The sequence below is a fragment of the Myotis davidii genome, unplaced genomic scaffold (assembly GCF_000327345.1).
Source record: "Myotis davidii unplaced genomic scaffold, ASM32734v1 scaffold221, whole genome shotgun sequence".
In the NCBI taxonomy this organism is placed as follows: Eukaryota; Metazoa; Chordata; class Mammalia; order Chiroptera; family Vespertilionidae; genus Myotis; species Myotis davidii.
In genome coordinates, this window is record NW_006293349.1 from 7923676 (window position 1) to 7946867 (window position 23192).

At 42.8% G+C, this 23192-nt stretch overlaps 1 protein-coding gene across 1 annotated transcript in view; it reads left to right on the plus strand.

Moving 5' to 3' along the window:
- The window catches only part of PLCL1 (phospholipase C like 1), a 51223-nt gene that overhangs the window by 11588 nt on the left and 16443 nt on the right, over window positions 1-23192 (plus strand). Inside the window, exons 3-4 of the mRNA XM_015566106.1 lie at window positions 7290-7365; window positions 9676-9785. Of these exons, the coding sequence (XP_015421592.1) occupies window positions 7290-7365; window positions 9676-9785 (186 nt within the window). The remainder of the gene's footprint in view (window positions 1-7289; window positions 7366-9675; window positions 9786-23192) is intronic.

The window sequence follows — 23192 nt, forward strand, 5'->3', positions numbered from 1 at the left end:
AGCAGAGCAAGATTTTTTTATCTCTTTTAAAATGCAAAAAAAGTCTCCATGACTAATAGCACATTAGGTTATCAGTAATTTGTATCTTTGATTCTGTCCTATAAGCAAGTTTTTACCTGGGAAAAGTAAGAGATCCCAATGACAAAGGGTTCTCTAAGTCTGGGTAAGGTGAGCCAGAGATTGCTCATGTAATTACAATTTTTCTTGGTAGCAGTCCTGTCTACAATCTCCCTTAACACACTGAATGGGGATGTAACTATGTAAATGCCCAGCTGGTATTAGTGCAACTGAAGCAGAGGTGACTTTCCTGATATCGAACACGTGTCACAGCCAGAGTTGGGATGTGACAACTTCTGAAAAGCATGAAAGCAAACTGGGAATGTTATTGATCAATAACCCAGGCAAGTAGACTAGGCCCTAAAAGTGGGCAGTGAAACTGCTGCCCCCTTGCGGGCTTGGAACTCACAGAGGAGAGCTCTGGGCGCTATAGACTGCTTGCCGCAGTGCTGTCTTGGTGACTCTGGTCCTCAGGAAACTTGTTAGTAACTGTCCCAAGAACTTAATGTAAACTCAGAGCACCATTTCTCTGACTTGCCCTTTACTGCTCTGTGATTTTTTTGGCCCAGGTCTCTGAAACAGTAAACGTCACTTCCCCACTCTGGACTTTCTCTAAGAAATATCCCACTGAAGTATGTATAGTAAAGTTGGTGGGAGGTACCCATGCCCTGTGTTCCAGTAGCTTACATTCAGGACAGACGGCCTGGTGAGTCCAGCCCAGACCTAGGAATCTGGGATTGGTGGTCTGCTCATGTTCCTCACCATTTAATACACGGTCATAATGGTGGGTGACTACACTGGACAATACTTAGCAATTTTTAGCAGGATAATGTCATAATTTGTTTGAATAGGTTTGACTTTTTTCTTTCTGCAATGGTGTTTTTATGCATGTAGACTGAATGTTATTTTAGAAGCTCATCTTTAGTCCCAACCCTAACATTTTACTCTAGTCACATTTCTACGTTTGATGATAGGACATCACTGGGTGTCTAAAAAACAAACATATACCCTTTTTCTTTAGATAGCTGAATTTACTTTTCTAATGTTCTCACCTGTCTAGCTTTTCATGCACAGTCAAAAAGTATTTGCCTAACATATTTGGTCCTTGAAAATGTTTTAAATTAATGTGATAACTTTTGGGCACTTAGTGTTTGAATATAGCATTCAGAGGAGGAATGGTCACAGGGGACTGCAGCTGGAAAAAATAAACCCAAAGCACTTTCTGAAGGTGACTTCTGTGTTGACTTGTTTATCATTAACATAACAGTTAAAACTTTACTATGGTAAGAGCAACAGATTTTCTGAAGTTAAAGAAGAAATCAAAACATTCTAGAGAATGTGAGTCAAGGATTACTTAATCTTTTACTAAGTCAGTTGGGGTGAGATGTGGAGAGCAGTTGATTGTGTTAGCACAACCAGGAATCTAGCAAAAAGAGCTAATTGCTATCTTTAATCACTCTTGCAATGGAATCAATATACTGGCAGGTATCCCAATTAACCCAACTATAATGAGTTGGGTTAAATACATTCTCTTCTGTCAGTATTATACTGAGATATATTGAGTCTCAAGATGGGAAAAAGTTGTTGGTATGTAGCTTTGCTTATTGAAATTAATTTAAATTGTAATTAGATAAGGAAAGATACTCTTCTTCCATTCCCCTCTTTCATTATGAAATATATGTGGAAATTTTGTTAATTGGCATTTCAAAAACGATGTTGGCTTGTGTAGTAATGGAACCCGGAGAAAGAACAGCCTGCAGGCATGTGCCCATCCAGAACATGTTATTGAAAGACAAGATGTTGAACACTTAGTGCATTGAAACTTCCTTTACTTATGGGCGTGGCAATGACTTCTGACACATTTTCTGTATAACGCGGGGGTATTGTCAGCACCTCAAAGGTTGACAACATCTCCACTTGGTACCAAGTTCCCAAAGACACTAGGTATCAGAGACATGTTAATAAATATTTCGGGCCAGCTTATTGTGGGATATTGTGCCTGTATCCTCAAAGTTCACTTTACTTTCCTGGATATTCACAGTCTTGCAACACTTTTAGTTAAAGGCAGTGTGGGGCAGTCCTGCAAATCTGGAGAAGGTTCATGAATGTTAGTCACCTGGTACTTTTTTGAATTAGCTAAATTTTAATCATAGCTGGATAAAATCAAACATTTCTAATGATTAATCAGTAGGTAGCTAATAACTGTTGGAAATAGAACAACTGGAGAAAAAAAGCAAAATGATCCCTGTTTTCAGAAAGCAGCTCCCGGGAGCTCCTGTTGCTATCATGACGTGGAGGCAGGCGTCCTTTGGCCTGCTCCGTGCGAGTCCGCTTGTCCTGTGCTGTCATAGGCCAGGCTTGGAAATGCGACTCAGAGCTGGTCCTGGGCCAGAGAATACCCATCACATACACCACAGCAGGGGGTGTCCGGTCTGCTTGCACGTGTTCTGATCTGTGTGTGTTCTTGTTTCACTGAAAATTAACACCCTTGATAGAATTGACTTTGCTGAAGAGAAAAATTTATTAACATAAAAACAAAATCTATTAACATCGCTTTTATTGACTTTCAAAAGAAATTAAAAATGAAAATGTCTTCAGTCTAGTTAGCAAAGATAGTGCAACAGCAGTCAGATTTAAAAATGTGCCAGGCTTAATAAAATCCAAGTCTTATTTTAAGCAATCTCAACAGCTGAGCCACTACAGAACCAAAAACTAACACCCAGTGTTTTGGTTAGAAGGAAGGTAAGGGATTAAGTATTTCACTGTTTTTAAGGGGAGGGAACAAACTAGGTCCAGAGTAGATTGGATTTCTTTATTGACTCACACATTCTTCTGTGATTGATTTTCCAAATTCGATAACCCCTTTCTGAAAGAGCAGTAGACATACGTAAGTGCAGTTCTTTCTAGGTTTCATAGGGAGAATAATTATGTTGGTTGATGCACGTTGCAAATTAGACTTGGAGGGAGAAGCAGTCATGGCAAAAATGTATTTTCCTGATGCTTCTACTTTATTAAGTGTTAGTCACCCACTTGCACTTGTAATAGGAATTCTGAACTGCAATATAATATTCATATTACAGAACAACTTATCAGCTTCAGTCTGATAAGAATACCTGGCTAGACTCAACTCTTCTACCAACTAGCTGTGTGGATTAGATAAGACCCTTTCAGGCCCTGTTTTCATCTATAAAATAGGATTGCCCATGACAGTCCTTAAAGTGATTTCTAACTATACAGTTCTGTGGTTCTAGGAATTCAGATATAATCTGTGAAAGGTTTATGAGTCACGCTGTGATGGAAGTTCATCTTTTCAATAACAATAAGTAGTTACATGGACTCTGCAGTGATCCTAGGCAATTAGTTAAATTCCCTACGGAGAAGAGCAGGAAGGAAGGACAGCCTTTTCACACAGATTGGCTAGTTCAAGCTGTCTCTGAGGAAAAGCATTACTGTTTTCATTGTAAGTAAATGATTTAAATCTTAACTGATAACCTCATATACCCTCATTGAGGACATCTAATGCATAAAGTAACGCCGCCCTTTACCTGGATAAATCCTTTTAGATACAAAGCTATGGCAAGGAAATAAGATCCATTGGGAGATATGCTGTCACTGAAGCAAAGAAAAGCTCTTTGTATTACAGCAGGCAAAGGCAGCTGGGAGCTGGCTGAGACATCAGATATACACACAGGCAACTGCCAGGTTCTATCCATTGAGCTGACCCGGCGCTGGCTGCCTGGTGTCCTGCCTACCGGCCAGGGGGCTGCCCAGGGACATGCTTCTCACCTTCTCTCCTTGGCTTTCGCACCTGGTATGTCATTTCTGTCAGGCTCTGTAGACCTAGGAAGGAGATGAAACTCACATAAACCATTTTTCCTTCCTGACAACTGAGATAAATTACTTAGCTGGGGAAAGGTTGAAATTGTTCATTTAAATGTGGCTTGGAAGTATTGGTACATTTCAGCCATCCATTTTACTTGTTTTCTCTACAACCGTTAAAGTTGACAGTTGACTGTGGAAAATAGAGTAAAATTATTTTTCTCAGCACCATGGAAAGTATTATCATGGAGAAGATCAAATGCTCTTGTGAGAAAAGTGCACATGAGCAAAAATGTTAAATGCTGACAATATCAGTGGTGAGGTATTTTAGAATAAAAGGTGTGACTTTTGCTGACGGGTTTCCAGTTTTCCTTAGAGATTGTCAGAGATGCTCTTTTGTGTTGACAGTAAATCCCACTGACTGTCTTTATGAAATGATCTGTTAGACATGGGGAAAAACAAACTTCTTACAATGTGGGGTTAACAAGTACTTACTTGGGGATTTTGAAGAGAACTGGAATCATAGATTTTGTTGTATGTTTTGGTCCTGACTTTATTTTACCTCAAATAAGTAGTAAAGTTAAAAAAATTTATTTTTTGATATCGAGTGTTATATTTTCTACTAGAGGCCCAGTGCACAAAAATTTGTGCACTCGGGGTCGTCCCTCAGCCTGGCCTGTGCCCTCTTGCAGTCTAGGATCCCTCGGAGGATGTCCACCTGCTGGCTTAGGCCCACTCCCCGAGGGATCGGGCCTAAGCTGGCAGTCAGACATCCCTCTGGCAGCCCGGGAGCCCTCGGGGAATGTCCACTTGCCAGCAGGGAGCAGGCCTAAGCTGCAGTCGGACATCCTTAGCGCTGCTGAGGAGGCGGGAGAGGCTCCCACCACCACCGCTGTGCTGGCAGCCATCAGCCTGGCTTGTGGCTGAGCAGAGCTCCCCCTGTGGGAGCGCACTGACCACCAGGGGGCAGCTCCTGCATTGAGTATCTGCCCCCTGGTGGTCAGTGTGTGTCATAGTGACCAGTCATTCCCAGTGGTTCTGCTGTTAGGGTCAATTTTCATATTACCCTTTTATTATATAGGATAGAGGCCTGGTGCACAGATCAGGGCTGGCTGATTTGCCCTGAAGGGTGTCCTGGATCAGGGTGGGGGTCCTGCTAGGGTGCCTGGCCAGCCTGGGTGAGGGGCTGATGGCTGTTTGCAGTCTGGTCAAGACCCCCCAGTGGGGACCCTCAACCCATGGAGGTTTGGCCAGCCTAGGTGAATGGCTGATGGCCATTTTCAGGCTGGCCACGGCCGTGGGCTGGAAACAGGTATCTGGGATTTATTTATCTTCTATAATTGAAACTTTGTAGCCTTGAGCATAGCTCAGTGCCGGCAGGGCAGGCGGGAAGCTTGGCTTCCTCCATCTCTGGGGGCAACCCAAGCCTCCTGCTTGCTCCAGCTCAGTGGCTGCCACCATCTTAGTTGGGTTAATTTGCATATTCGCTCCTGATTGTCTGGTGGGTGTGGCTGGTGGGCATGGCTTGTGGATGTAGCGGAGGTATGGTCAATTTGTATGTTTCTCTTTAGATAGGGATGACTCTGTTGAAAGCTTTATACTTATTTTTCAGTGCTTAACCTGAATGGGAATAGAGAGCATGTAAGGTTATAGAAAAATGGAGGAGCCTGGAAAAAAAGACTAGACACAAAAACAGAGATTAGAGCTCAAAAAATATAATTATGGATTTGAGAAGTGATAAATAAAATATTTTATTGTGCATGTATGTGTGGGTAATAGATGTGTAGAAGAATTAAGTATTACAAAGTAAAAGAGAAAAAAGGTAATTATATAAACGCATAGGTGAATCTGGGTATATAAAGATGAATAAGGTAAGTTCCCTGCTCTACAGGAATTACAATTTGCTGGAGAAATGGGAGGTAATATAGGTAAACAATTAATTGTAATTTAAGATAGAAAAAAATTGTGAGCAGACTAAAGAAAATAGAATGTACCAGGAATTTGGAGGTAAAAGAAGGAGGGAAGGGAGAATCAGGATAGTGATGGGAGAGGGGCATTGAAGTGAGCTTTGAGGCCCACTAGGATTTGACCAGGAGAGAAGGGAATAGGCCAGGGGAGAGGCAGAGACTGTAGGTAAAAAAGGAGTCATTAGGAATGGGTTCCTGAGGGAAGCTGGGCAGAGGTGGGGCTGAAAGAAGAGGACACTTATTCTTAGGTTGTTACAAAGCGTTTTGGGATGCAGAAAGTGTATTCTTTTTATTCTGAACACTGAGAAGACACTTAGTAAAATCCTGCAAAGAAAACTGGTCAACAAATCAATAGTGTTTTGTTTTTTTTTAAATCAGAGAATGCTATTGCATATTCCCTACTTAGAGCAAAATCAATAGAAATGAATATTTCTTTTGCATTTGAAAATTTGTGATCATAAACCACTTGATATTTGGAAGCGATTCTACAGCATTTGACATAAAAAATGTCTTACTCAAGACTTTTCATCTCCACTTTGCATCCTACCTTGAACTAACTCCCTTCAGAATATTGAGTCAGACAGATAAACATGGAATAGTCTGATGAAATGGGACAACATTTATTGAGAATAGAAGAGTGGCTGGCAATTCAGGAACTCTTAGTTTGCCTATTGGTTGACTTCCTTTAATCATTTCTTCAAAAGGGCCCCAGTCCCTTGTCTTTCTGGTCAAATTTTTACCTACTATCATATTTCCCCATCTTCACATACAGATTTTTCTTTTCTTTATCTCTCCAACAGTCATCTTATTTCCCCTACTCCACTCAGTGTATTATTTACCTCTTAGACATATTTGCTTTCTACCCAAATATGGAGGGCAGGGACAACCATTTCAGTGTTGGTACCTCAAGCTTTGTTGAACTGTTGGCTCCGAGACCTGACCCACTTCTCATTATTGCCAATGGAGCTGGAGCCCTCCTAGAGGGACAGCCAGACCTCGGCCAACTCCAAGCTGACAACTTCATTTATAGCGATGAGTCCTTGAGCTCATCGCTAGGTGATTCCCTGTTCTGATTCCCATTGCTGTTCTTTCAATGACACTTGCCTTGATGTTGTAGTAACCTTTGGGATGAGGGAGTGGAATAAGAGGTGTTCATGGGCGCCATCTGAGGCTTAAAGAATGTGCATGAATTCAACAGTTACTTGTTTGACATCCATTGTGGGAGAGGCAGGTTGCATAATGAGAGCAATCACGGTAGGTGACTCTCGCTGTGGGGGTAGTGGGTGGGAGTTGGAGCAGAGGTCATCTTCCCTCTCCCATTTCTCAGGGTTAAGGCCAGCGTGCCCCCTTGCTGGCCGTATCATGTAGGTCTCCGTGCGCACGCTTTCCAATGAGCCAGTGTAAGGGTCTCTGACAACCACCTTTCTGATGTTTGTTTTGTGACAGATGATTCAGGAGAGCCGGTTTCTCATAGAAATGGCTGACACAGTCCAGGAAAAGATTGTGCAGTGCCAGAAAGCAGGTAATCTCTGCCCACTCTCACCCTCCTGCCTCTATTCTGTTTAGAAATCATCATGATCATTCTTAGCAGATTTTTTTTTAAGTTTGTGTTCCTACTTCTAAAAGTCAAATATTTTCTGACTTTAATGTTTTCTATCTTAAATTATAATTGTTTACCTATATTATCTCTCACCCCCACTCTCCAGTTTATCCTGAGTTACACTTAAGTCTTCGTTTAGTACAGCGTATATAAGCGGGGTGATGTCTGAAGATTTCTGGAGAGAAGGGGGTTTCTGAATCTGCTTTTGTGGGTTTGGAGCCCATCAAAACCTTTTTCTACTGACAGGAAGCTATGGGTCCACACTGCCTCATAAGAACCACTTCATTTTACAATTGGAAACATAATCCTTTTAATCTTCCAGGCTTTTACCTCATTTACTTGTCCTCATTTTAGAACGTTCTTTCTTTAAGGACGGGATGGGCCCCATATCTGTGAGGGCATGCCTCTATTTATGTGCCTCTTTACCCAAAGCCTGTACTTTCATTTTTCTTGGATCCCTGTCCCCTTGGTCCACACATACAGTAATGATTATGATGAGGATGATGGCAGTAATGACAATTGTTTATATATATGCATATGATACACTAATCACTACATTATGTTACTTAGTCCTCATAACAACTCTGCGAGGTAATCATCGTTATATCCAAACTACACATAAGGCATCTGAGATTCTGAGAGGTTGGATGAATTACCCAAGATCCCATATTAAAATGTGGTAGGGCTGAGCTTTGCACTCAGACCATACTTTAACCAAAGAACTTATATGCATATGAGCATAGCCCATGGACACAGACAACAGTGCGAGTGAAGGTCTGGAGTGGGGTGGGAGCCAGGTGGCAGGGAGCAAAGGGGGGTACGTGGGGTACATCTGTAATACTCTCAGCAATAAAAATAAATTAAAAAAAATAAAAAAATAAAAATGGTGCTCTACACTGACTGACCAGCGGGCTTATATGTTTTAGTTGTCTGGAAGCACAAAAATAGTATTACCAAATACTTGTTATATAATACTCCTAGTGCCAGGCACTACTTTGAGAGCTTTATATGCAGTGACTCATTTAATCTTCACCACAATCACTTGACGTAAACCTTCATGTTATCACCATTTTGCCGATAAGGAAACTGACTCGTGGAGTTTCAGACTCACTCGTGCTCACATGCCTGGTAAGTGGTGGAGCTGATGTTAGCCCGGCTTCACAGTCATGCTCTTACCACGTGCTGTTTGAGATGTTAGCACCGGGAAGGTTACTGTGGTGTTAGCTGCATTAGTCAAGGCAGAGCAGCTGGAGCAAGTAGGGTGATGGGTCACCTCTCCCTCGAGTGGGCTGCTTCCAGCCCACGTAGATAGATGTTCCCTGCCGCAGGTCTCTGCAAGCTTCACTCTGGGAAGTTATGTGCCGCAGTGGCCCTGCCTGGAGGTCATCCTTCGACAAAAGACCTCAGTACGCTCAAACATGTCAGAATGTCTAATCTGGAGAAGAGAAGACTTGAGTGGACTTTAATATCTTTCTTAAGATATTTAAAGGGCTTCTCTGAGGAAATGAGAGCAGACCTTGTTGGTCTGGGTCTAGGTAGTACCAAGGAATGAGTCGAAATTCCAGGGAAGAGAGGCTTTGGCTGGGTATCGGTCATAGCTATTCAAAAGTGGAATGAGCTGCCCAGAGAAAGGATGATCCCCATCCTTGAAGCCCTGAGTCCGAGGCTGAAGGAGCAGTTGATCGTGGTGCTGTTTTTCATAGTACTCAGCGTGGGAGAATGGTTGAGCTAAAGTCACTTTCAGGTCATGCCCAAATCTGAAACATTTGGGTGTTTCCATGAATGTTATCTTTAAGAAACCTTTTTATTTTCACTCAACATTTATTTATTACCATTGTTATAGATGCGGGCTCCAGGGCCTCCTGTCAAGCCACAGGGTCCATCACATATGGTTGCCATTCACACATTGCACATTTCACATGAAAGCCAGGCAGAGGACAAATGAGATGGATGTAACCTGTTGGAATAACTTGCTTCTCACCTTCTCAGGTCTATGGCTCCTGGCTCTTTAGAATGTAATTTAGTCTAATGCATTGATTATTGTTGGTTTCCCCCTAAGAATAGCCATTTCATGGGGATGAACAGATTGGGAAGGTGTGTTTAATTGAGGGATTTAGAGATTATAAGAGAAGGACAGGAATGGGAAATTATATTTTTACTGATAATATTTTCATAAAATGCCTCTTTTTCTTCAGTATATACTAAGAATTCTTACATGTTCTCTTTTCAAAGGGATGGAGTTCCATGAGGAACTTCATAATCTGGGGGCCAAAGAAGGCCTGAAAGGAAGAAAACTCAGCAAGGCCACTGAGAGCTTTGCGTGGAACATCACAGTATTGAAGGTAAGCAAATGCCAGGGCCCTTTCCTTTGTTTCTCTCCCCAGCTCTCCAGCGGGTAGAGAAGCACCGGTGGGTAAATACGCTGATTTGCATTTTTAGGTAACATTTGGCCTGATCACCAGGTCATGCTCTAAGTGTTGGGGAGATGCATGCTGGGATTGACATGCCTCTGCCCTGATAGGGCAGTGAGGACAGCACAACCTGATCCTATTGCCTGGTGTGTGTGTGTGTGTGTGTGTGTGTGTGTGTCTGTGTGTCTGTGTGTGTGTGTTTACTCACATGCCACTTCTGTTCAAGTCAGTACATTTGTTCTTGTTTGTGAAAAGAATAAGTCCAGTGCTCGCTTCGGCAGCACATATACTAAACTTGGAACGGTACAGAGAAGATTAGCATGGCCCCCGCGCAAGGATGGCACACAAATTCGTGAAGCTTTCCATATTTTTTATTTAAAAAAAAAAGCAAAAGAAGAAACGGCCAAATGTCTCAGGAGAAGGACCCAATTCAAGTGACTGGAAGAGCCTTAAGCTTTAGAATAACTGGGGCCACTTAGGGTCATGTTTATTTTAAGAACAGACTTTGTAAATACATTTATTTTTGCAAATAGCTTTGGAAGTCATTTTCCTGAGATTATGATCTGCTCTACTGAAAATTACTTTCAGGGTTTTAAGTAAAGATGATACTGAAATAATTTGTTTTTGACATTGTGATAGGAGAAAAACAGCCACAATCAAAATTAATCATTGCTGACATTTACACATACTGTGTGTCAGGTGCTGTTTTATGAGATTAATACAAATTAGCATTTTAATACAATAACCCGATACTATTATTATTCCCATTTCACAGGTAAGAAAACTGAGGCATTGAAAACTTGCCTAAGGTCACTCAGCTGGTAAATGGTGGAGCTGGAGTCTGAGCCCAGGTGGTCTGCTCCAGAGCCTGTGTCTCTAACCTGCTGTGCAGGGAGATGCACACGTTTATATGAAAGTGCTAGGGGATCTGTAAGACGTATCACAAATGTTTATTAAAAATTCATCTCACAGATAAGCCCTCCTGCATAATGGGCTCTGTGCTAGGCATAGAAGATCCATGGAGAACAAAAGAGATACAGACCCTGACCTCATGGATTGACACTCTGGGGGCAAGGGGTGGGGGTGGGGGAATAGGTGTCATTTGCCTACCAGGCAGGGAGGGGCTATGGCATTAATATAAAGAGCAGCTCATGACAGCACTGGAGTGTCACGTGGCAGTGTGAACCTGATGCAAACGCTCTCCGTTCCGCAGATATTTATTTATGTGGCTTATTAATCTGCTGGTCACTGAGATATATGGAAATACTATTGAAGAAAGTTTATGATTTAATGCATTTCAGTGTGTGCCCTAAAAAACTGGGTCTCTTTTATAGATTTATGTCCAGTTGATAGGACTAACCCTTTCCCACCTAACTTTTTGGCCTTTTGCTAAGCCTTTGCTCCTTCTGCTTTATCTTGACAACACTTTCGTTTTCCTTGGAAAGAGCTGGGGCTAAAGCATCTGACTTGTCCTCTGGGCACTTGTGTTCTAAAGCAGGCAGATTCTCTCATTCAGTCACCAAATTTCAGGCGCTCACAACTCTGGGGACTCCCCACAGCCGGGAAATGACCTGGATGTCATTGTGGTGCTGTGCTTCCTAATAGAGCTTGCAAACACATTTGAGGTCTCTGCTCATTGTTGAAAGACACAAGAAGAGGGGAAAACAAGGTGATGGGCTAATGGGAAAAGCAAGAATAAGGAGAGGCATCGCCCTCCTAAAGACTGAATGACAGCGAGAACAGTTACCTTTAACTGAATGGCCAGAGATATTTTAAATCATTTCATGAGATACTGCGTATGTGGGGAGGGGTGATTAAACCAGGCTCTCTGGCAGCCCATAGTCATCAGGTGTGTCCCCCCCCCCCCGGGGACTGCTCTGGGATTATAGAAGGAAGGGACATGGCCAGTGTCCTCCATGTGTCCATGGAAAACTCCAGTGGTGTTTCTGGTAGCTGCTGACTGTGTTGCAGTGGGAGCCGGAGAAAGGCTAGGTTTTGTCCTGAGCCAGCTCATTCAGCTATTTATGCTAATGTCTAGAAATAGGTCCCCATTTACAAGAATGCATTAGCAATAAACTATTCTTTATATTGGCATTACTATCAATTATTAAACTGGTGGTCAAGAGCACAGACTCTGGAGCCAGATGCTTCTGGCTGCGTGGCCTCGGGAACAGGTTCTTTTGTCTCTGTACTTCTCCTCAGTTGGGATAGGCTAGGTTGTGCTGTGTAACAGAGATCTGGGGACTGCAGTGCCTTAAAACAATGGCTTGTTTCTAGCTCGCAATGTATGTCTGCCAGGATCACTTAGGAGCACAAGCTAACGGGGGCTCTATCATTGGAAACACTACAGCCCTAGAGGTAGGAAGCACAATTGGTTTCCAACACTTCTGCCAAGTAGTGCCACATGTCCTGTCCATGCACATCTGATTGGCCTTAGTTCTCCCTGTAAAGTGGGTATAACAACAGTATCTTTACAGGTTTCCCTTAAAATTATTTAAGATGTTGTATGAAAATCACCTAGCTGCTCATTTTAAGCACTGAATGCTCCTTATTAATAATAAAAACAATACACACGTGTACAGCACTGTTTGTATACCAGACATTGCTTTATACTCCTTAAGTCACTCATTTATTAACTCACTTAGTCCTCACTCTAACCCCCTGAGGTGGATGCTGTTGGGAACCTGCCGTGGGTGGGTTACATGCACCAGTACCTGCTCCCCTTTCCTGAGGGCGTGCACATCTGCATGACGTCAGGTGTGACCATTGGTTCTTCTGGATGAATCATTAAATCAATGTCAGTGAGAGAGAACATCAACATCGATTGGCTGCCTCTTGCATGCCCCCTGCTGGGGATCGAGCCCACAGCTGGGGCATATGCCCTGACCGGGAATCGAACCAGGGACCTCCTGGTACGTAGGTTGACATTGAACCACTGAGCCACACTGGCTGGCTACATTTATTTTTTAAATTCTCATTTGATTTTTAAATTTTTGCCTACTGTAAGTTATTAAAATAATATCTGAATTTTGGCAAGCAGTTATGGTATTGTCACGCTGGCGATGTTTGGTGACTAGAACTGGGAAGGGCAAAATAACAATGATGGCAAAACGGAGGGTGTGATTATGGTGGCAGCCGGTTTAGTCTCATTCAACCCAGCAAGCTCTAGCCTCATCTGTAACCTCAGCCGCTGCCTTTCAGTGCTTGTCATTTATCACCACAAAGAAGCAGGTGAGAGAGAATGGATGAGTCAGTTCTAGAAAAACAGCTTCCGTCTCACAGGCCAGTGCCATTATCTTCACACACAGAAGAAAATGCTGTTGGGCCTTGTGAAGTGAAGAGTGTCCATTTAGAAGGCTTAGCATCAACTCCTGGCGCTGTATAAGCGAAGCTGGAGATGGCTGTGTTGGGCGAGGGGTCTGAAGAGCTACTTCTAGACCTGGTTTTAGGACCTTGTTACTGTTTGGCTTACCAATGCAGAATACATCTTTTTCTCTCCTGTATCAAGAAGGGGATTTTATTTATTTCCTCTCCAACATGTATAAATAAGGAAGTCCAAACTGTAAGAGGGGCTTCTTCTAATCCCTAATTCGTCAAACTGATTTTGTGTGCATGTGAATTCATACTCACCCATTCAACACACATCTAAGTTCCTGCCGGGTGCTAGACTGTGTGCCTGGGGGTGTCCTGGCAGATAAAAACATGGTCCCCTGGGCTCATGGAGCTGGTGGTTCCATGGGGGAGGCAGTCTTGAAGGACCACACGCTGCCTGTTCGGTTTGCCTGTGATGAGTGCCATGGGGGAGAGTTGCCTGGTGTTCCCAAGAAAGTTAATGGGCCTGACCTAGTGGGAGAGTCAGGGAGATCTCCTACGAGGAAGCGCCCGTGGAGCAGAGAGTAAAATCTCTAGCCTTTCATGGACTCCACGCCCTGCCTTGCATCTTGATACTTGAGAGTGGTTGCCAAAACAATCTGAAGATGACAGTGAGAAGAAAACACAACAAAGGTGCTGGACCTCCTTACCTCGGCCTGGCTCATTGAATTACCATTCATTAGCATCACTGCTCGTTCTCATTAGGGGACATCTGGTCATGAGTCATATTGCTCATCACAAGTGAATGTCATCACCAACCTTCTGAAAAGTAACCACGAGCAGTGTTCTGTTTCCCCAGAAAATCCCACACGCCTTCCCATAAAACCATCGGACAGATTGTAGTTGCAGGGGAGGGTATTAGAAGGTTGGTTTTTGAGAGATTTCTGTGATTTAAGGTTGAAAATATTTAGAGAGAGAATTAAATGATATAGCATATTAGCTGTATTAGTGCTAGAAAAAAACAGTAAATGCTTTTTTTAAAAAGTGTAATTAATGCATCTTTAATAATAAACAAGCCCCAAATCTAAAACCCATTATTTCAAACGGCCCTGCTCCAACAATGGAGGGCGGCTCGGTGGAATGTGAATGCTTCTGGCAATAAGCAGGCTGGTCACACGCTGTCCCGGTTTCTGCCTTGGGTGCCTGCCTCCCAGCTGTGCCTGCCAGGAGTTTCGTAGAGAGAAAGCCAGGGTGTTGACACGATTATGGGCGCACAGACCACTCTACTTTATTCCAGTACAGCTAAATGTAGTGTCTCCGGGAGGTACACTTTTTTCCCAGATGAAAGCAGCATTTTATAATGATTCTGAATAATTCACACGTGGCAGAATCTTAATGAGTAGCTATTATACTACTCTGGAGCCAGAGACTTGGCTCCAACTTGTGATGTTCTAGGTCTTCCTTTTCTTGCAGGAAAACTTTCCTCTAGAGAAAACATTTTCCTTATACACCCAGTCTTAGTCTAAGGTGAGTTGTTAGCAGAGGGGAGTTTCATGTCTTAACAGTGTTAACTATTTTCTACAATGATAGGAGAGGAAAGAAGACATGATTTTTAACTTCTTCTAGCCCAGCGGTTCTCAACCTGTGGGTCGCGACCCCTTTGGGGGTCAAACGACCCTTTCACAGGGGTCGCCTAAGACCATCGGAAAATACATATATAATTACATATTGTTTTTGTGATTAATCACTATGCTTTAATTATGTTCAGTTTGTAACAATGAAAATACATCCTGCATATCAGATATTTACATGATGATTCATAACAGTAGCAAAATTACAGTTATGAAGTAGCAACGAAAATAATTTTATGGTTGGGGGTCACCACAGCATGAGGAACTGTATTAAAGGGTCGCGGCCTTAGGAAGGTTGAGAACCACTGTAACTAGCCTCTCAGGGTTTTCAGACACAAACTCCTCTTCCCTTGTCACTCTCGGAAGAAGAAGTGATACAGTGAACTGATTTCCTTATTCTTAGCCAAATCAGAGTGTGAGCTCACGTCTTTGAATGTATGTGTAAGTGGGGTGTGTACATTGTCAAGTAAGAGCAAGTCCAGATTCAGGCCAACAGATACTCTATTCGAAGGGATTATTGCAATATGGAGAAGGAGACCGTTGCAATGGGAAGGGAGACTGCTCCTTCCATAAAATCTAAGCGTCTCATAGGTCAGGCAGAAAGGGGTTTCTTTTGTTGTTTTTTTTTTACTCGAAGGGTCAAATAATCTAAAAAGACGAGGGATGGGGAGTGGGTGGCTGGGTGGTACGAACCTGGGAGGCCATTAAGAAGAGCATATATGGCCCTGGCCACTGTGACTCAGTTGGTTGAGCGTCATTCCTGCACCAAAAGGTCTCTGGTTCAGTTCCAGGTCAGGGCACATGCCCAGGTTGTGTGGTTTGGGCCCTTTTTTCTCTCTGACATCGATGTTTTTTCTCCCTCTCTCTCCCTCTCCCCTCCTCTCTCTCTAAAATCAATGAAAGCATTTTTTTTTTTTTAAAGAGAAGGAGCTGTATGCTAGGGGAGGGGTCAAGTTCAGGAGCTTAAAGGAAGGAAAGAAGCTTAACTAAAGTTTGGCTAAGGCAAGAAAGCAGGGATTTTACCCAGTTCACCATCATTTCTGAAAGGTGTGTGCCTGGCCTTGACATCTGTGACAGGGGGCCTCCGTGAGTCTTACCTAAGTCATATGGGGAATTGAGGGCCTTTGCAGTAAGCCATCTTCTAGAGCACAAAGGAGTTGGGGTTTCTTAACCATCCTTGTTCCCAGGAGCACGGAGCTCAGGTAAAGTTTAACATTTGTCCACATACACACATATGTGTATAAATATGCACATAAAACGTTACATATGTGGGTGTATGTGCATATACACACATGTATATATCTATCTGTATATGTAAATATGTAAAGGATAATTTTGTTTAAGAATAATGAAATTAGATGTTACTCTTTTAAAACCATATTGAAAAGATCATAATGGTCAGTGAGAAACTTTTCCCCAGTCCAGAAGTGGTTACCTTCCAATTTAATTAGACTTTCTTGATTTCAGGTAGATCCAGTGTGCTCAACTGCACATCATGTATGAGATTACAGACTCATACTGGTAGACTGGGAAGTGGGGGAGACGCCCAGCCCTGTCTCCCGCTTGTGAAACAATATTATAGTATTAATCACTCCCCACATAGCAGTGATGTTTTAAGCATTTGTAATAAGTGAAGGTACCTATTCCCCAAAGCAGAATAATTAGGAACTTAATTTTCCTTTTAAGGAAAACCCATGGCTTTATGAAAAGGTTAGTGATGCATATTTTGAACACTCCCCTTGGATTTTTTAAAGTAAGTTTAGGTTCATGAAAAATGGACACATAACTCTTCAGGAAGTTATTGACGAAGGCAAGAAACGTCCATTCTTATCACCATTCTTATCATTATACTCATCATATTAATTTTTTGAGAGAAGGTAACTTCTGGAAGGACAAGACTCCCTATCACAGAACTAGGACTTAGAAGTGGGTCTTAGGCTTTTGCACCCTCAGATGATGTTATGGGAAGGTTATAAATCATTAGATAGGGGCTGCTTGCTTTCAGAGACAAAGAAGCGTAGATGTTTCTTCTCTGAAGAACATCCTTCGCTTTGCAGCAAAGTACACTAACCCCTTGTGATTTGGTGTGTAAGTCTGCCAGGACAGCTATGTGCTCTGAAAACAGCCACGGTCTTCAAGTGTTTATTTAAAAGATACTGTTCTCAATGGACTGTTGAGTCAATGGACTCAGGGATCGAAAGTTCTTTAATTGCTTTACAATGTAGTCAGGATAAAAACATTGCCATCTAAATCTCTCTGAAGTATATGCCTAATCAACCGGAATATTCTAGCTCTCCCAGTCATCTGCTTCTCAGCAGCTGACATTATGGAACAACTAGAATAATACTGGTTTGTGGATCCTGTTGCCTGAGAAATAGTAATTCCTGAGGCCCAGAAGAAGTTCCTGATAAATTGCTAACAAATCTAGTTTTACAACGTTGAGCTCTCTTTTCTTAAACATGCATTAAAAGATGTATTTCTCACACACATTTACATAAACTATACTGGAAACCCTAAAAGTGCGGCCTGGGTTTCAGCAGGTACTTCTCATTGCCTTGGGCCAGAAACGTGGGTTTGTCTCATGGTAAGTTTCTGTTTCTCCAGACTTAATTGAGTCTCACTTTTTTTTAAAAAAACAAGGATATATGAGGGAAGGTTGAATGGTTTAGAGAGTTCCTTGTGTTCTCCAATGTTCATTATTATTTTTTAAAAAATATATATTTTTTATTGGTTTCAGAGAGGAAGGGAGAGGGAGAGAGAATCACTGATTGGCTGCTTCCTGCATGCCCTACAGTGGGGATGGAGCCCGCAACCTGGGCATGTGCCCTGACCTGGAATTGAACCATGACCTCTTGGTTCATAGGTCAGTGCTCAATCACTGAGCCACACTGGCTGGGCTCTGGTGGTTCATTATTGAATCGGCACTTTATTCCTGCAGTTGGCCTGCACGAGGACATTGTCCAGATCTGATATGAACACTCGAGAGGTTTGGACAGTTTATTTGCAGGTGAAGTCCTCGCTGGTTGCACACCCCTGCCTGATTCTCGCCTTCGATGGCTCTTTACACTTACTACACAGGCTCTATTGTTTACTGGGGATTTGATGTCAACCAAGAAGCTTATACCTAAGGCTGCCAGAATCGAAGCTGGCATGTACATGCTTGTGTATGAAAAGTGTGCTTTGGTAGTAACTGTGTCCTCATGTTAAGTCTGAATAATGAGACTAAAGATTCTTAACAATGTGCATTGTGTATCCTTGGAGTCGGCCCATGGAGCCTTCTCATGTAACCTGAAACCAGGGAGGGAAAAGCCAGCAACTTCCTTCCTGTTCTCTTTTCTCTCAAATACATTTTGCCTGCCAGAGGAAGCAGGTCATTGAAAGGAACAGTTAGGTATGTATTGTGTGTGTGCTCATGGGTATACATGTGTGTTATAACATAGCCCTCTGGTTTTTATATTAAACAGCCTATTTGTTAACCCCAATCATTGTAAGCCCTGTCACGATACATGTAGATATAATAATAACAACATTGGAGAGATACCTTCCCCTGCATTTTTGATTATCTAAAGCTGCTTATTCTTTGTTGTTCTTGTGAAAAACACAAATATGTGTGCATCTGTATAATTACAAGAACCCCCAGGGTGGAAATTCCATGTCTGAATTTTAGAAAGTACTTTCTTAGCTAGTGAGTTCTATCACTCAGACTGAATCATTTCAGTAATCCTTCACTTCATAACCACCACCTACGATTATTGGGTTTATTTCAGTAAGTAGAATTTTGTTCCAGAACTTCCTCTCTGGTAAGACAGAGAGGGAGCAAAGAGTGACGTGATCGCCACTGTCCTTATTTTTTAAATAACTGCTCCTGGGAAGGTCATTTCCTCTGGCTCCGTTGTCAAGGATTCCCAGGAAGAGTTTCCACAGGAGACCTGAACTACAACTGGCCTTGATAATTAATTACATGAGACTGTGAATGTCATTAAAGTTAAACATCAGCCACAACCAAAATTATCTAGGCCAGTACAATCATTATTGTTATTGGTTTTTTTTCAATACAAGTTTTTTAAAATATATTTTTAAAAAACTGATTTTAGAGAGAGAGGAAGGGAGAGGAAGAGAGAGAAACATCAATGATGAGAGAGAATCATTGGTTGGCTGCCTCCTACATACCTCATACTGGGATTGAGCCCGCAACCCAGGCATATGTTACATATGTGAATTAAACCATGACGTCCTTGTTCATGGGTCGATGCTCAACTACTGAGCTACATGGCTGGGCACAACACAAGTTTGTTTTTAAATTTTTAAATAAATCTTTATTGTTGAAAGTATTACATATGTCCCTTTCCCCCCCTATTGCCCTCTCCGCCTTTCCCCCCAAGCCTTCACCACCTACTGTCTGTGTCCTTGGGTTATGCATATACGCATATGAGTTCATTGGTTGATCTCTTCCCCCTCCCCCCTCCCCTGCCTTCCCTCTGAGGTTTGACAGTCTGTTCAGTGTTTCTATGTCTCTGGGTCTATTTTGTTCATCAGTTTATGTTGGTCATTAGATTCCACATATGAGTGAGATCATGTGACACATCTTTCTCTGACTGGCTTATTTCGCTTAGCATAATGCTCTCCAGGTCCATCCATGCTGTACAACACAAGTTTTAACAATCCAACCCCTGCATTGGCCACAGCGGCCACATGCTACCATGTAAGTTGTTCACAACATGGCTCTAGGGGGCGCCATTCCCTTTGAATCTAAGTGAATGGCACTTTCTAGATTTGTCATATACCTGACAAGTGCTAAGGACTCCTTGGGGGATGTCCGCTTGCCAGCTTATGGACATCCTAAGGCGGCAGATGGACATCCCCCGAGGGTCCAGGACTGCAAGAGGGTGCAGGTCAGGCTGATGGGACGCTCCCGTCCCCCATGCACAAATGTCATGCACTGGGCCTCTAGTTTTCTATATACATTTTATATGCTTTTTGGTGGCCCTTTCTACAGTTTACAATTCTAGTGTCCACAGTCAAGTTTTTGTCATGGCAGTAGAAGCATATGCTCTAGATGTGCTTGTTGCATTAAGTTGTGTCAATGTAAACCTGGAAAAGAATATTGAAATTTGCCTAGTGCAGTAAGACCTCAGTCGCTCTTGCCTGCTGTTGTTTCTAAGAGGATTGAAAAAAGACCCTTTCTTTCTCTCTGGGTTTCTTGTCTTTCCCAGCGTGGAGGAGGTAGCATTAACCAGCCACATGACTGGACTTTAGAATTTTTTATATGAACTTTATAAAACCTGGGAATCTTTCCCCTTTGAGTTCCTTCCTCCATTTGTGAGTCAGCACCATCTTCATCACTGTCACTGTTTAAGAATTCATCATAAGAATTCGTCATATACCTTGTGCTGTGAATAAATGAAAATGCCTTGGAGTTTGCTCTCCTTCCTAGAATTCACTTGTGCTCCAAATAGGCAAACTTTCTCTCATTGGTCTTAGTTACACTTAAAAAAAGTCTTCTAATCTAGATTAATCTTACTTTTAACCAAAAACAAAGAATTATTAAAAAAAAAAACTTGTGTACACCAGAAAAAAATTGGGATATTTTTTGGGGAAATCAGGATATTCACTATAAAACTTGAATGAAGCATATGACTGATTGGAATTGAAGAATTTGATTCTCTTTCAAATATTTTTCTTAATATAGAGTGCAGTTTAGCAACAACAATAAATAATAGATACAAAATGCTTATTTTCTGCTAGGCAGTGTTCCAAGTGCTCGATCCTTATTAAATCATTTAATTTTAATAACCACCATATGATGCAGGTAATATTACTATTTCTAATTTTCACATGAGAAAACTGAGGGGCAGAAAGGTTAGGGAAACAGCTCACCTTTAACAGGGTCCAGTAGCTGAGTGGCGGAGCCGGCACTGAAACCCAGGCAGCCTGGACCTGGAGTCCTTGTCCATAGTTTGACCGGACTGCCCCTTCTGTCACACAGCGATTTCACATGTAATGTGTGAAAAGCACACCGACTGCAGTGAAGCCACACTTTATAAGAATAATTAAAACCCTAAACTTACAAATGTGTAAACACAAGCGGGTCTCCAGGTGACCAGAGAAGGGTTTCTTTCTCATAATACAGTAGGCACACTGGGCCAGAATTTGAAACACAGGCGTGTCAGTGTGGTTGGATATAGATACGTTCTCCTGAGACCCAGATTGGAACATTAAAAGAGGAGTGACTGTTATGGCCTGGGTGGTATCCCCCCCAAAGCCTTTGTTGAAAGCCTAACCCCACTGTTTCAGAATGGCACAGTTTTAGAGACGGGGTCTCACAGAGGTAATGAAGATAAAATGAAGTCATTGGGGTCGGGTTAATCCCGTGGGACTGGTGTCCTTACAAGAAGCGATTAAACAGAGATGCACACAGAACGGCCATGTGAGCACATGGAGATGATGCCATCTCCAAGCCAAGGAGAGGAGGCTCAGAGGAAATCGGCCTTGCCACACCTTGATCCTGTGCTCCGAGCCTGCAGAGCCGTGAGCAGCACACTTCTGTTGTTCAGTTTACCCCGTCTGGGGCACTCTGTATGGCAGCCCTACAAGACCAATGTACGGCCTGTCTTGGTCTGTCTGGGCTGCTCTAACAAGAATACCCCGGACTGGACGGCGTAAGCAACAGATCCTGATGCTCACAGTTCTGGAGGCTGGACATCCGAGGTTAGGGTACCAGCAGGTCACCTGGTGAGAGTCCCCTTCCTGGTAGAGGGATAGTAAGCGCAAGTATTTTCTCTTACTATTATGAATAGTGAGGTTTTGCATTCTTTCAGTGCCCATTTTCTTTTGTATGTCTGAGCAATGTTACTGCAAAATAGCATAGCAACATTTGTATTCTCCACAGCCTGGATAATTAATCTCAACTCCAATTTTTCCAAGTACAAGAGAAAAGAGAGGTCATAACCTGTGGGCAGAGAGAAGGGAATTCACTTGGAGCTCTAACCCCCGTGAAGGTGACGTGAGTGGAAGACTTCACTGAAGTGTGTGACCTGAGGTCGAGGACTGAGAACAACACGTCCCCGCGAGGGGATGCCTCTGCTGCCACCCCTCAGGTCACCTTTGAAGGCGCTGAGCAGGGCCAGGCTGCGTGGAATCGGTCTCTCCCGAAACGTCTCTGGCGGGTGTCAGCCTGGCTGCTCCAACACAGAGCTATGGAAAGTTGAAGAGCAAGGAAGAGTGGCCCCGGGAGCCCACCAGTAGATGGTCAGATTGCTTCAGTGTTTATTCTCAATGGCATTATGCAACTGTGTAGTTAAGCAGCACCACACACATCAGCATATGACAGTGATGGCGAACCTTTTGAGCTCGGCATGTCAGCATTTTGAAAAACCCTAACTTAACTCTGGTGCCGTGTCACATATAGAAATTTTTTGATATTTGCAACCATAGTAAAACAAAGACTTGCATTTTTGATATTTATTTTATAGATTTAAATGCCATTTAACAAAGAAAAATCAACCAAAAAAATGAGTGTCATAGGTTCGCCATCACTGGCATATGACATAGCCAAATACTGGTAAACAAATACTCTCCTTAGAGGAATATCACTTCTCGAGTCCCTTGGGTAACAAAGCTTTAAAGTCCTGTCTGGGTGTATGCAGTTGCTTTAATTTGTCTCTGGTGGGGTTGCCTTGCCTTGTTGATGAGGTCGTTTTCCTCACTGACAGGCCGTCATCCTTGTGTTAGTGTCCACCTGCCCACTGCGTTCCAGCCATAGGTCCCTCTGCCGTCCTGCAGGCACCCATGGTTATTCCGGCCTTGGGTGGTTTTGCTCAATGGCTAAGCTGTGGGATAATTTTTTCCCTTCATGTTCCTACAAAAGGAGGAAAGAGGGGCACAGTAGGGTAAAATGATCTGCTGCCAGGCCGTGGGGATTTCCCAGGGGCTGACTGGAGGGAGCCACCCTCACCGGGGCGCTCTCTCGTTTCCATGCAGATTCCAAACCCAAGGTGCTGACATTCATTCTGCACTCGTAGCAAGGTGAAATGGTAGGAATGTTTCCTAAGGAGATTGGCGAGGGAGGGAAGCTGGGGTTAGCTAGTATGGGGTGTGTGTGTGTGTGTGTGTGTGTGTGTGTGCATGTGTGTTCGTCTGCGTGTGCTTTCCACACTGATAATTATAAAACGGACCATTGCCCTCTACCTTTTCATTTCTGGTGGATGTTTCAGGCAGAGCAGGATGGGAGAGGGGCAAAGGGAAGTATCTGTGGGGTAGACCTTTCCAATTGCCCTTCAACTCACATATCTTCCTTATTGTGAATATTCATGAATGCATAATACTGACATTTTCCTTATGCTAAATCTTGCTCAAAAGCCCCATCAAGTAGAGGAAAGATCTTTGTCTTATTACT